The sequence below is a fragment of the Anabas testudineus genome, chromosome 9 (assembly GCF_900324465.2).
Source record: "Anabas testudineus chromosome 9, fAnaTes1.2, whole genome shotgun sequence".
Classification (NCBI taxonomy): Eukaryota; Metazoa; Chordata; class Actinopteri; order Anabantiformes; family Anabantidae; genus Anabas; species Anabas testudineus.
The window spans coordinates 9,584,330-9,598,014 of NC_046618.1; the positions used below are offsets into that span (position 1 = coordinate 9,584,330).

General features: G+C 41.5%; 1 protein-coding gene across 4 annotated transcripts in view; it reads left to right on the forward strand.

Moving 5' to 3' along the window:
* mctp1a (multiple C2 domains, transmembrane 1a) overlaps positions 1–13,685 on the forward strand; it is a 112,776-nt gene that overhangs the window by 73,333 nt on the left and 25,758 nt on the right. For 3 of the 4 annotated variants that reach the window (XM_026344257.2, XM_026344259.2, XM_033326170.1), the window contains one exon: positions 4,896–5,012. In XM_026344257.2, the coding sequence (XP_026200042.1) occupies positions 4,896–5,012 (117 nt within the window). Of the gene's footprint in view, positions 1–4,590; positions 4,687–4,895; positions 5,013–13,685 lie in introns of those variants that run through there. The other variant, XM_026344260.1, reaches the window with a different exon arrangement.

Sequence of the window (13,685 nt, forward strand, 5' to 3'; positions counted from 1 at the left end):
GTCCATCCGTCCCTGTTGCTCTTTATCTCTCCCTCTTCTCCCTTTGCCTTCCCTCCCGGAGAGTTGAGGCCATTGTGGGCCTGAGCGGTGTTGGGTTCTGTTCTCCTGCTGCTGCCAGCTCTCCCCACGGCCCCTGCAAGACAAGGCTGTTATTGCCCCAGGGACCGCAGGCCTCAGCAGCTCTTCCTCCAAACAAATTTGCTGTAACTTTATCTGCAATTGGGCCCTGAATTGGGAGCAAATAGAGGCAGCTTTGTGAAGCTTGGGGAAGGGCGAGGGCAGCGAGCTGGGGGTTGTTGAGGAGGCAGGGGAAATGATACCGGGCTCTTTTATGTCAGGCAAAGTAGGACTCTTATCAGGAAGAGAGCCCAGACAAGGGAGCTCCTTCTAGAGGAAACTGGAGCACCTATCACCTGCTTTGCATTTAGATAAAAATTCACCCTGCTGAAATAAAAAGAAAAAAAGCAAACACAGGTACAGAAGCAGCTATTGGAGTGTGTATGTGTGTGTTTGCACATGTCTGGCTGGCAGTTTGATACACACACACACACACACACACACACACACACAGTGCAGAGACGCCGTAGCAGTCAGTGGTACACACCACTCCAGGTCTCTTTAAATTGCTCCTTTGACTCCTCTTCAAAGAACCTGTCTAACTTTTAAAAGTTTTAAAGTCAGGAGTTCGTCTTTGCCCACAGCAAGGGACAGCTTTGAAAGATATACTTTCACATTTTACTGCTCTCCTGATTTTCAAAATGAATGATAGTTGAAATATAGTGCCATGACTAACAGAGAATTCCAAGTCAGAGTTTAATCACCCGAGATAAAGCAGCAACAGAAAATGTGTGAATCCTTTTGTTTAAGAGGCAGAGACGCAGCATCTGTGTTGCTCCTAGTTGACAGTCTGCACTTGTAGCATGGTGGCCCTGAAATGTATGTTTTATGTTGTTCTTCTGTGATATTACAAAATGTGATTTGGACACTTTGGGTTTTAGTGATTCCGACTGCTTATTTATCGTTTGAACAGCACATGTTGTGCACCAGATCTTTATTCTGCAGGAGTACAGCAGGGGGCAGTCTAGCACCACTGAATGATGGGAATGTCCGGTCACAAGCAGGGCACCGTCTCCCTCCCCCCTCTAGTTCCCTCGAACTTAACAGGACTTCTAGTTGCTATCTGGCAACACTTAGTGCCAGCATGGAAATTGATGTAAGAGAGATAAAGGGGAACTCTGAAATCCAAACTTCAGTTTCACTCCGCTGAGACAGAGCAGGGGGAAAGTTAGCCTGGTGTGTGGTTAATGTAAGCCAAAGTACTGAATATTACCCTCCCACAGTGCCACGGCTCAGAGCCGTAAGGATGCGGGTTGTGTTTTGAAACAAATAATGCACGATACAACTCTCAACGTGCCACACTGAGTGCTTGAATAAATCATTTTGACTTCTCTGTTTTGCTAACATTTTTTTTTTTTTGTGTTGAGGGAATATTCCCTTAATATTAAGAGAAATTATCAAAGATCATAACTAATGAAATCCAGCTACACAGACTTGTCAAAATAATTTAGTTTACTAAAATTGTGTGATGGTATTTTAGCCAGAATATTACAAATGATACTGCCGTGGTTTTGCTTTCTTCATGCTTGTGATTGTCTATTTTAATTAAATGTCTCATTTGAATTTCAGCATATGCTCAGATGTGAAGTTTGCCCAGTTCAAATGTAGCCTTTAACTATATTTGAAATGCTTTAGCAGATTTGACAGTGGAAAATATTATTTAACTTTTGTCTTTTGTTTGTTTCGTTTTGTGACTAGTTGTGAATAGATTTGTGACATTTAAATGAATTTCACCACTTGACAGTGGTAAAAGCTTTATGACAAAATGATTTGGTTGATAAAGGTACATTTATTATTGTGGACTTTTTTTTTATTAATTCACTACAGCCTGTAGTGGTGACACAATCAAATAGAACAAAACAAAATAAAACTGCATTTAAAAAATAGCACTGCTGCTATTTAGGAGCAGATAAACAGAGACAGTATTTAGTAGAATAGTAGAATGACAGGGAAAAAGTCCTTCTGCTTTTCAAGCTAACAGAAGTTGCACATTTATTTGTATCCTTTCTCTGTGACTTGTACATCGAGACAGTACGGCTGAGACATAATGTGTCTCTGACCACAGAGTCAACTACACATTATTCTCCTCGACTACATCTGAAGCTTAATTTAGCATTTTTCTTCCTCTTCTTCCCTTCGATCCAGAATGTTTTCCTCGCTGTATTTTCTTTCCTCCGCCTTTCTCTGGTTACTGACATCCACAGCAGGTTCCTTCCCACTCCTTCTTCCCCAGGCGAAGAGCCTGCTATCTGGTACAGCGAGCGATGGGGTGTGGCCGCGATCTCCCAGTCGTGGTGGAAAGGTCCAGGCACTATAGGACCCTATTATCCAGCCGGGGGCCATGGAGATGGGGCAGGGTTGGCCACTGCTGAGCATGGGTGTCCAGTTCCTCTAGCTGCCAGTCAAAACTTCGCCCTCAGCTACTATAACCAAATGGATGAGGAATGAAGGGGAATGACAGGTTAAACAGCCTCGGGCTTAGATTTTTTTTTTAAAAACATAAGACGGTTTTTAAAGTTTCATATAAACATGGCGAGTGAGGAGCAATTAATATGTCTGTCGTGTGATAATGATACGATGAGCGATTAGAGAGCCAGACATTAAAAGCACCTACATTACAATATATGCCTACTGTAAGTTATATTTATAGCAGACTATTTGAAAGGAGCAGTGTGTGTGTCTGCATGAAGTGTGCAGTTATTTATAGCTTTTTCCAGAATAGGTTTTAAAACAGTCCTTTGTTTGACTGAAGTCATGTTTCAGTACCTCTATTGCACATTGTTTAGTTAGACATTATTCCAGTGTTTATTAGCATTGCAGAACATTCAGATGTGTAAATTATAATAATTCTAGGAACATGGATAATTTTAGAGTGGTTACAAGATGCATGTGAACGTGTTGTAACAGCTTTTTTAGGATGAATGAAGGAAAATGTTTCTGTTGCTTGTCAGTATACAAATATGAATTATTGAATAGATTTTTTTTTGCAATACTGCTGCACAGTTGTATCAGTGAGAGTGTGTATGTGAAAGGAAAGTTAAGTCTGAGAGACTGAGAAAGATTTCCTTTTGGGAGATTTGCTTGTTGCACTAAGGCCATTCAGGCTTATTTGAAGAAGACATTTCGCTGTGAGCATTATGCATGTGTGCTGGTCATTTCTAATGTTTAATTTATAGCTCTTTTTGCTTTGTACACCCAGTGTGTGTTAATTTTACATGAAGTTAAAGTTCAGAAATTTGAATGAGCCTTTCAAACTTTTCAACATGAGAAAGGAGAAAAGTTGAGAACATTTTATTGACTTCTCTTATTGTTTATTGTTTATTATTCAACGCATGTGTTTGTATGTGTGTTAGGTGAATGGAAAAAGGACTAGCGGCTGCACTCTGTATGTGTGTGTGTCCGACCGGCGCCACTACAGCAGCGGCAGACCTGCGTGCACACTCTTCAGGGACTGTTGAACCTCGTTTTCACATTAACCTTAAATTGTAAACACAATGAAGTGCTTGCTTTTTATTCTCCACTCTCTTTTTCCCCTGATACACACACACACACACACACACACACACACACGCATGTGTGCACACAGAAATAAAACAATTTGATTGTTGATTATTAAGCTTCCTCTATCGCTTGTTGATATTGTTCAGCCAAACAGGATAGATCATAATTAGTACACAGACCAGTAAATCTGCTGCATACAGTAATAGTCTCAAATTCAGTGCTCTAAAAGTTTCCCTTCAAGAGTTAGTGATAAACAGGGATGCGTTTTCATACAGAGAATAGTTTATTTTAAATCTTTGCTTATATTTGAAATAATGTATTTCTTGTATTTCAAGGTGTTTGGCTAGAAAAGATTGAGCAGTAGAAACTGTTTGCATTTTCAGCATTTATAAAAATTGCTAGGCTTTTAAAATAAACACATTCTTTTGTTCTATTTGTTTCTGACAGATTTTATTCCCACACAATACCCGAACTCTACAATCTTAACATGTAACAAATGGCACAGTCCTGATATAAAACGACAAGCTTCCATCATTAGCAATTTTACTTTCCCACAGATTTCTTCTCCCGTCCACTGCAGTAATCTGTTGTCAGAGGCTAAAGAGCCTGCCAAAACCAGAACACAGGCTTTTAGGAAAGGTTACTTTTCAGATGGTACTTTCCTTGTTTGGTGATGAGAGGGGAGGTAAAGAGGTTATGGTTTTGGCAGATGGGTGCAGAGAAGGTTAGAGATGGGGTATGCAAGTCTTTTGCGGTATGAGAGAGGGTATTGGGGCTTGGAGTGACAGGGTTAGGGTCTCGGGGTGTGGGGTGCGTGAGGTCAGTTGCTGGGGTTTGGGCTTGAGTATGGAAGGGTCAGCTTTGACGTGCTGTAGCTGAAATGGTACATGACCTCAGGCTCTGGGATGATTGGCATGGAGGAAAGAGACTCTGACGGCTCGTACTCATCTGCCTCATCATCCTTCTCCTCAGCTCAAGTCCCAGAAAACCCTGAGGGTCACGGTGCTGAACCTAGGCTCACCGACGACAGGCCTGTACCTTTGTTGAAGCATGGCCGTATTTTTACGCTTTGTTCCACTGTCGTTATGATTCTGCATATGAATGTGTTTAAATATGTGCCGCTTCCAGTCGCACATATGGTCGGTGTACGTTCTTAGGAGTTTGCCTCCTGAAGGTCAACATGGCGTCTTGAATGTATACATTATCAGCACACATTGTTTTCACTTTTTTGTTTCTGCTTTTCTTTTCCTAACGTTTTTATTCTCCCCTTTTTTCAGCTTTTTGTCATCGTTGTTTGGAACTTTGAACTCTATATGGTTCCTATGGCTCTGCTGCTGCCTTTGGCCTGGAACTACATCCTCATTGTGTCGGGGAAGGATACCAGGCAAGACGTGGTGAGTAACGCCATACCTTCTTGATATCTCTCCGCCTTTCTTTCATTTCACTGTAACAGCCTCTCTCCAGCCACAATCCAGGGTTCACATCTAGACACTATTGTTTTATGCCATTGTTTTATTTACTACTTTACATATATATATATATATATATATATATATATATATATATATATATATATATATAGGTGAGAAAAATTCTGATCAGTAGAGATGCACAAAGCAATATATATTAACAAAGAAACCAGAATGTCAGCGTCATACAAACCCATTTGGAACATGCATTTTCATTATATTTGCAGTTTGTACACTTAAAAAATATTGAAATTAAATTTAAAAAAACATCTTTTTAATTTTTTTAAAAATAACTATCTGCCCCTTGAGGATAGGCAATCTCACATTTCTCACTTTGCCTTTTTTGAGGCAAAGAAAAGGACGAAATAACAGGCTGTCACCTTGAGCTACGTTACGCCACTTACCTGGTTGAATATTTATTTAATTCATTTATTTTTATCTCTTATACCAATTAAATGATGTCAAAGCAATGTCATGGAGAAACAGACATGTTTTAATCATTGCCGGGCACATTCGGAGAGTAGAGAGTGAAAACGAGAGAGAGCTGAACTATGGAGTGAGCGTGAACAATGAAGTGATTAATTTTAATAAGTGCCTTTTACTAAGACTCAGTTGGAAATAACCAGTTAACAGACCTCAGATTTTCTTACATTCTCTTGCCTTGTGTGTATATTTATCTCTTCATAAGGATTCTTTGGGTTAGATTGATTGGATTTGGAAGACTTATTAAATCCAGGCATTGTTATGAACCAAATCTCATTGTTTTTTGTTATTGTAATAATGCACAGAAGAAATTGAATTAAGTGTAAACTGTACATACCGTCACAGATTTTTTTGGTAGCTACTGAGAGCTGAAGTTTCTCTTTTGATAAGGTTCTATTTTATTTGTTAATTTAAAAAGTTGACAATAACATCAGATATGGTTCTTCCATTGTTGACAACCACTATATAGTTTTATAGCAGTTTACTGTACAAACTTAGAATTTCAGATATTCAAACTGGATATTTTTTATTTATTCAGGAAGCAGAGGTTTGCCTTCATAAGTGGGATCACAGACAAAAAAGTTTAATTTGTGAATGACACAGATTTAATTTTCAGTGGACGTGTTTCCTGGCCTGTAGATGGCGACATTGCTTGACAAAAAAAATATATATATCACAGACGCCTTAAAACAAAACCTGGCATGATGATTTGTCTCCATACCTGCTGCTTGTATTTATCCCTAATGATATTCTTTTCTCAGGGACTTCCTAATTAAAATGAGGCAACAAAGGTTACATATTGTCATAATGTGCCACTCACATGTACATCTAACTCCCACTTCATGCAGATTTGCTTTTCTCCTCTCTTTGAAAAGGAGTGTTGTGTTTCAAGTACCTCAAGAATTGGTTGGAACATTAAGACATGTTGACACAGCTTTTAATATCTGATACTGTCTCATTAGCACTGCTAATATTGCTTGATGTGTGTTTCTACATTCAAACCAGGGACGCATACTTTTGACTGACTTGGGTTTGTCCTGATGGAAGCAGTGCTATTACCACCTTTGCTACCAACCACAACAGAACATTTAATTTTTTATTTCTGGTAAATTGGATCTAGAGTCCAAGCTGAAGTGAGTTTTTGCCCATGAAGGTTGCTTCAATATCATCCAGTGTGTGGTTTTTGGTGTTTTGTTAAATTCTAAGGACTTATCTAATTGAGACATTGGGCCAAATAGCTCACCAAGGCCAGGACATTTTTTTAGCCATGAGAACATTTCTGCAAAATTTCATTCCACTGTCAAAGATGAGCACGACCAACAATGGCTTTTGAGGGAGTGTGTTGTGTACTTCTCACAGTTCGACAGTCTTTGTGCGTGCATTGTAGGAGTAGTGCTGATTGGCAAGTTAAAGGTATATGCAGTCGTTGGTTTGGGCTTGGCAAGTCTGCAGTATAAGAGAAAGGGTTAGCAGGGATGCTAGTTAAGGTGCAGGTGTGTGTATGACTCATAAACACTGAACATTGTGGTAATGTTCTACTGTTGGATGTAGTTTCATCTATTTCAAGCTTATGATACAGACTCAGCCATACACAGTGTCGAACTACAGTTCATGCAAACACACACACGTATCCAGCTGCATGTGAGCGTCATTTTGAGTGTGTCTTTGCATGCTACTTACACATTTTACAGGCAAATATGTGTGTAAAAGATAAGTTTTGTGTCTGAGAAAAAACGTGCTTTAGTGTCTACTGTGGGTGTATATATACAGTATATGTACACACAGTGCCAACATTCTTCTCAACAATGTGTGCTATGAAAGAGGGATTAATTGTCAAAGATTAACACTATTAATGCTCCTTTCCTGCCACTGTGACAGTTGTGCTGAACATTACAGAGCAGCAAGAGCTACACAAAGAATCATCGTCTCTGTTGTCTCAGCCTTGCAGTCTCACCGCCTCAGGATTGGTGAATGTGATGCACCCCCTCTCCTCGCTCCGTTAAACACTCTCTGTCCTTATATTACTATCTTACGCTAATTTGAGTTCAGTAAAAGTAATGTAAAGAATTAGTAAAAGCATTAATTGTTTTCAGCCCTTTGTGTTTGTAAATGATGTACTCACACAGACGCACATTCAGACACAAATATCCCTTGAGACCTGTCCCTGTTTGTTTTCATACAGAATTTCCCGATCTGCAGCGATGCAGGGGGGAAGTGGGTACACTGAGAGGGTACAGTATTTGCATTTTCACTTCTCTCCCAGTCCTCTGTCTTCTAAGTCTTTATCAAACTGAAGTCATGGATGACTCACGGTTTCCCTCTTGCACTTGGCAGCGAACAGAACAGAAAAGAACAGAAAAGAAAACAAGGGAAAAGGACTTTCTAATTACTTTAAACAACACACCAAATGAAAGCATTGTGCTGAGCTGAGCAAAGGGTCAGCATCCGGAGCTCTGTGGTTTTTCCAGCAGTCTGGGGTGAGGGTAATGCCAAAGGAATCTCTGCTGAACTCACTTTTAAGAGAGAGAGAGAGAGAGCGAGTGTGTGTGATCGAGAGAGAGAGGGAAGAGATAGTAGGGTGGAAAGACAGAAAACCAAAAAGGCATACACTTGAACGAAGTCCTCCTAATGAAGTAAAGGGCCTTGTTTCATCTGATGGGTTCAATGTGAGGGCCCTTCTCTGATTCTCACCGCAACCACAGTCCATAGCCCTGTCTACAGCAAATAAAAAAGCACAGTGTTCTCTACACGCTGTAATTCACCACTCAGGGTCACTGACTGTTGTGCGGTTACATGCTGCTTTGCAAACAGATCCCGGATCAGCGGTCTATAACCTCACCCTAACCTTGACCAGTACCTGCTAAGCAGTCAGAGCATCCTTAGAACAGCGATTAAAGAAGGGTATGCACCAGCAAGGTCGCAGACCTCCTCTCTTATCATGTAGCACTCTGACCTGTGAACCCCGACTTCTCAACATTGTTAGCTGACCTGCGTGTCATGCTGTTACACACTCACTGAAACAAACAAAGTAGAGAATCTTTTGTGCTTTCAAATATATGCAGAGGATGATACTGCATTTCCTTTGACATTCAAAGTTCATTCTGTGTTTCTGCGTTTATGTCCTCTGTTGTTTGGCGGTGGAGGAACAGTTTAATGGTATGGTCCTCCCCTCTCCATGTCGATCTCGTTTTAAAACCTAGAACAGTTTGGGGCTTAGATCTTTCCCAAGCCTGTTGCAAAGGAAGCTGCTAGTAGGCTGGGCTCGGTCAACCAGAGGACAGGCAGCTCTGGGGAAGAGAAAAGGGCTGCAAGGCGTGTGTGCATGCATGTGTATATTTTTGCATAGCAGTTTGTCGTTTTCATGTGTGCACCTGCTTGCATGAGTGTATATGATGGGCACTGGGATTAACGTGCAGGGACACATCCCAATAGAAATCCTTCCTTGCTGTTCTGCTGGCCCAGAAAGGCCCTTAACAGATGTTATAAAGGTGTTAATTTCAGTGCAGGCTGTTGTAGAGGGCACATACGGAACATGGTGATGTCTCTTTCTACCACAGGATGACGGGCAATTAGGCCTCGTCACACTGGAGGACCATCCTCTTTATCCCATGCTTCAGACCATTACATAGACTCACCCACTGGATCTGCCAACCTATTACAGAAGAGAAGACCTTAATGGCCTGAAGATACTTCACAGACATGCCTCCAACACTGAGATAATGCTACTTTCAACCCACTCTACACCCTGAGTTGGATTTCCATACAAACAAATGTTGAGTTTAATTTCCCTGATAGAATTTAGTCAACCTTTAAAATGGAGGGGTTTAATCTTTACTTTCTTGACTGTGAAACACTCCTTGTGACAACAGCATACTGTATTGTTCAGGAGTGTAAAGAGAATCTGGTTTATTTCCCAGACAGTAATAATGTCTGACTGTATTTGAACATTGTGTGATTTCCAGAACAAGACTTCATTGCCATTTTTATCTATTCTATTTTTTACCTGATTTTGCATCTCAAAAAAAAAAAAACAAAAAAAAAAACTATTCTGCGTCTCTAAACACGCTCTGCATTGACATCTGCCCTCATTAAGAGCCACGCACAACATAGGTAGAGAAAAGTAAATATTAGGAAAGCTGGAAAGAAAAGAGGAAACTCTGCCTATTATACCTCAACTCCTCCAGAAAGTCACACCTCTACTTTTCCTCCATAAAAACTGCAACTCCGGAAAGAAAAGGAGAACAAGAAAAGGAGTGGGAGTGGGAGCAGGAGACAGAAAAAGACAGAGAGGCATTCAGAGAGATGGAGCGACAGAGAGATGGAGGCAGAGGAAAGCAGCGGTGGATGGCAGGCACTCCTCAGTGCAGAGTCAGACATGGCAGTTGGTGACAGGTGACAAAATCAAAAGGTCATGTCACTTTTAACTGGGAGCGCATGTGCCCCGCTGATTTCCCCCGTGCCGCCCCGGCATCACCGTGCTCATCTCTGCTCCTCTCGCTGCCTCTCTGTCTCTGCTAAACTGGCAGATAGGATGGCAGGCTGGCAGGCAGAAAGACAGGCGACCGGCGTAGTTTGAAGCGGGACGGGAGCATCGGGAGCATGAGGAATGCTACTGCAGAATCCTCCCAGCCTTCCTTTTCATCATGTTGCCGCTTTCTCTTCCTTTCCCTCCATTTGTCTAACTCCATTCATCACACTGAACCTTTGTAACTGTCTGTGCTCTTTGCTAACAACTTCAGCAGCTCAGGGTGTCTGCCTTAGTGCTTGTTGTTGTTGTTGTTTTGTCTATACAGTACACTCGCTGTAGCTGTTTGCAAGTATTTCAGTTTAAACCTCGAGCTTAAGTCTACAGATGTGTGTGTCTGTGTGCAATAGATTGCACATCACATCTGTACCAGCTCTAGCTCTCTTTTCCACATCTGAGTATAAAAAGAAACAACAAGACAAGACAGTATCATCTGTCTGAGAAGGACAAACACCTTATCACTGAACTTACTGTATTTACTGACTATCTCCACGGTGCTGGTGCCGCATAGAAAATTGTGCTCTAAATATCTGACTAAACATATTTGATGATTTATGAGCAAGTAAGAAACAGGAACTGTACATTGTGTTAGCGATGCTGACATTACCATTCTGAAACAGACTTTTCCAATGTTCACAGATTTGGTGTTGCTTTCATGAATATGGAACCTCCTTTCTCACTCCCACCCCCAGCCTCCAGCTCCGGTAGCACCCTGGCCTCACCCCTATCTAGCCCCCTGCTGGGTGAGCCCTGGCTGGGGCAGTACAGATGGAAGGGCCCCCCTCTGAGGGCCACGGCTCTGACAGCTTGTGAAGGGCCTGTGTGGGTCAGCCAGGCTCAGCCAGCAACCCTTATCAGACGCACAGCCCTCCCCCAGTCTGGAAAAACTGTGGTGTAGGCAATATGTACACACACACACACACACACACACACACACACACACACACACACACACACACACACACACACTCATGGACAGTGCATACCAAGTAGGGCCTTGAGATTCCCTAGCCAGTCAGTCGGCCAAACCTCAGCAGCTGGAGAGGTTAAAACCCCCTCACGTATCAAAGAGGAAGAGCAGCAGGAGGATGGAGGGAGGGAGGGATAGAGGAATGAGAGAAAAAAGGAGGAGAAAGTATATCTTCATGTTCTCTGAGATGTCTGCCTTGGCGTCAATTCCCCCTGCGGCTGTCATTGGGAAGGTTAGTAGGGGAGATAGTGGAACTCAGCCTGGTCAGGGAGAGAGAGGGGTGAGTTGAGAAGCATTGCAGAGGCAGGATGAAAATGATGTGGCTACTAGTTCAGGTAGTAGATTTGTGCACTTGTTTCATCGATCCAGGCTTGGTTTATTCTTGTTTTACTTGCTCAAAAGTAGCAGCCATCCACTCAAAGTTCATTTTTGTTTTGTCCTCATGTTGTTGTAGCTATAAACTCTTATCAGTACAGTCCCCATACAGTGTAGTTAAATGATTATTTAACGGTATTTGTTAGTTTGCATTTATTAAATCTTTAGATTCAATGTTCAGCATATATTCTACATATTTCTAAACCAGGTCACTGTTTGCCTGTTTACTTGGTATCATTTACATTTAATCATTCAGAGTAGGGACTTACCTTTATAAGTTCTTTAAGGTGCATTCAAACCAGAAATACTGAAAAGAAAAATCAGAGTGAACTCTGTTCAAGTTAGAGCAGTAAGGATGTTAAAGAGGATCACAGCAATGATCGTTTGCACCTTGCTGCTTACAAAGGCACTAGGGGTGCTGTTGTGCTGTTAACAGTAGGCATGAAGCTCCCTGTGAAGGCAAATGGAGAAAACACAAATTTACCACTTGGTGATCCATAAGGTATCAGACATTTAGATTTTGAGTAGACACCTCTTAAAAATCTTTTTGTTACTCACTACTCTAAAAGCAACAGGAAAGGAGTAGTCACTCTGTGCAGCAAAGGTTCTCTCTGTTCTCTCTTCTCACATCAGATCCAAACACTCCAGACCTCTCTTCTACCTTACATAGCTTTTTTCAGCCAGATCTTGTTCAGTATCAGTCCAGGTCGGTTGGAGCTAGCACCGTGCACTTCAGCTGGCACAGAGCAACAATGAATGGCAGAGAGTGATCTTGCTCTGTAGGGCTCAGAACAAAAACCTGCAAATCGGCTTTTTAGGTCTAAGTCACTAAGGCCAAACACATGAATTCATACTTTCTCATCCGTTTGAACTCTCAATGTCATTGTACTCACTTATGTCCTTTGTTGTATTTTCACATTATCTGCATCTTTGTATGTATTTATGGGGCACAGTGTAATCTGTAAGAGTAGCCTGCATCATCCCTGTATCATTGGAATAGGCCTGAATATGTTAATCCTCACCTCAGTAGATATTGAATTGACTGTAGCAGCTCTGCAGGCAATACGAGCTCTACACGATCCTGTCGACAAGCGTGGCTTTGATGCTGCCGTGCTGTAATGATAGTAATTCAAACAACATGATAATGGGGGGATAAGCAGACAAATAATATCATACACCAAACAGGTCTTAGAAAGATAGAGAAAGAAATAGAGAGAGGGAGAAAAAGAAAGATGTTTGGAATTCATTGGCTGCACTGAGGTAATTTATATCCTCCCTTACTGAGACAGTAGCTTCAGTGTGCGCATTTAGCCGTGGCAATCTTCAGGGCAGATGACATGTTTCATGTCTCTTTATTTATTAATTTTACACTGTGTCTCATTGCAGGAAACATGACTTCTCTCTGTAACCAGAGGCGAAAGAAGAGAGAGAGCAGGGGGGGGGAGACAAACGACTCTATCATTCTCTCTGTCTCTCTAGGTCATGCTTCTCCAACTAGCTCACGCTCATTCCCTTTGTTTAAAGTTTGGAGCGTGTGCCAGACGTGCCCTAGTAAAGCCTCTGTGTGGAGGAATCCATTATGTTTGTATTTTGGCATGGGTGAAAGGATTTGGGAGGAACCATGATGACTTTATAAACAGTTATAATTTGTTTGTTTGGAGATGCCAGAAGGCTTTCATTTTACAATATAACATCGACATCTTTTTGCCTTGCATGAGTGCAGAAATTCCCCCTGTGCTATTTGTACAGTGCAGTAGTGGATGTACTGTATTCTGTATCAGTAAAGAGATTGTGAAGTGCGAGCATTGAAGCTTATTTGTCTAGACAGTGATATAGTCTCAGTGAACTGGGAATAACCAGTTGCTATACAGTTCGCTAAAACAAGGAGTGCCATGGATACATGCCCAACACTGTACCCTAGTGACTCTGAGCTATTGATAGAATGCACAAAAACATACACACACACACACACACACTCATACTCATATTGACTCTACCCTCTCAACTGCTGTTCTGAACTCCTCTTTGTTTGTGTGGGAAGCTGCATTTACATAAGAGGCTTATTTCAGCCGCCACATAGTTTCCCCCCTTATTTCCAGTGAAAAACAAAAAGGACAAAAGCTATTGTCTTATTAAGTAATGATTTTTGGATTTCTCTAAACTAGTTTGTAGTGTTCTGGAGGTGATTAGGGGGTTGTGGTGATATTGGGTGAAGGTTTTCTGTTGTTCGGGGCACGTTGGCTGC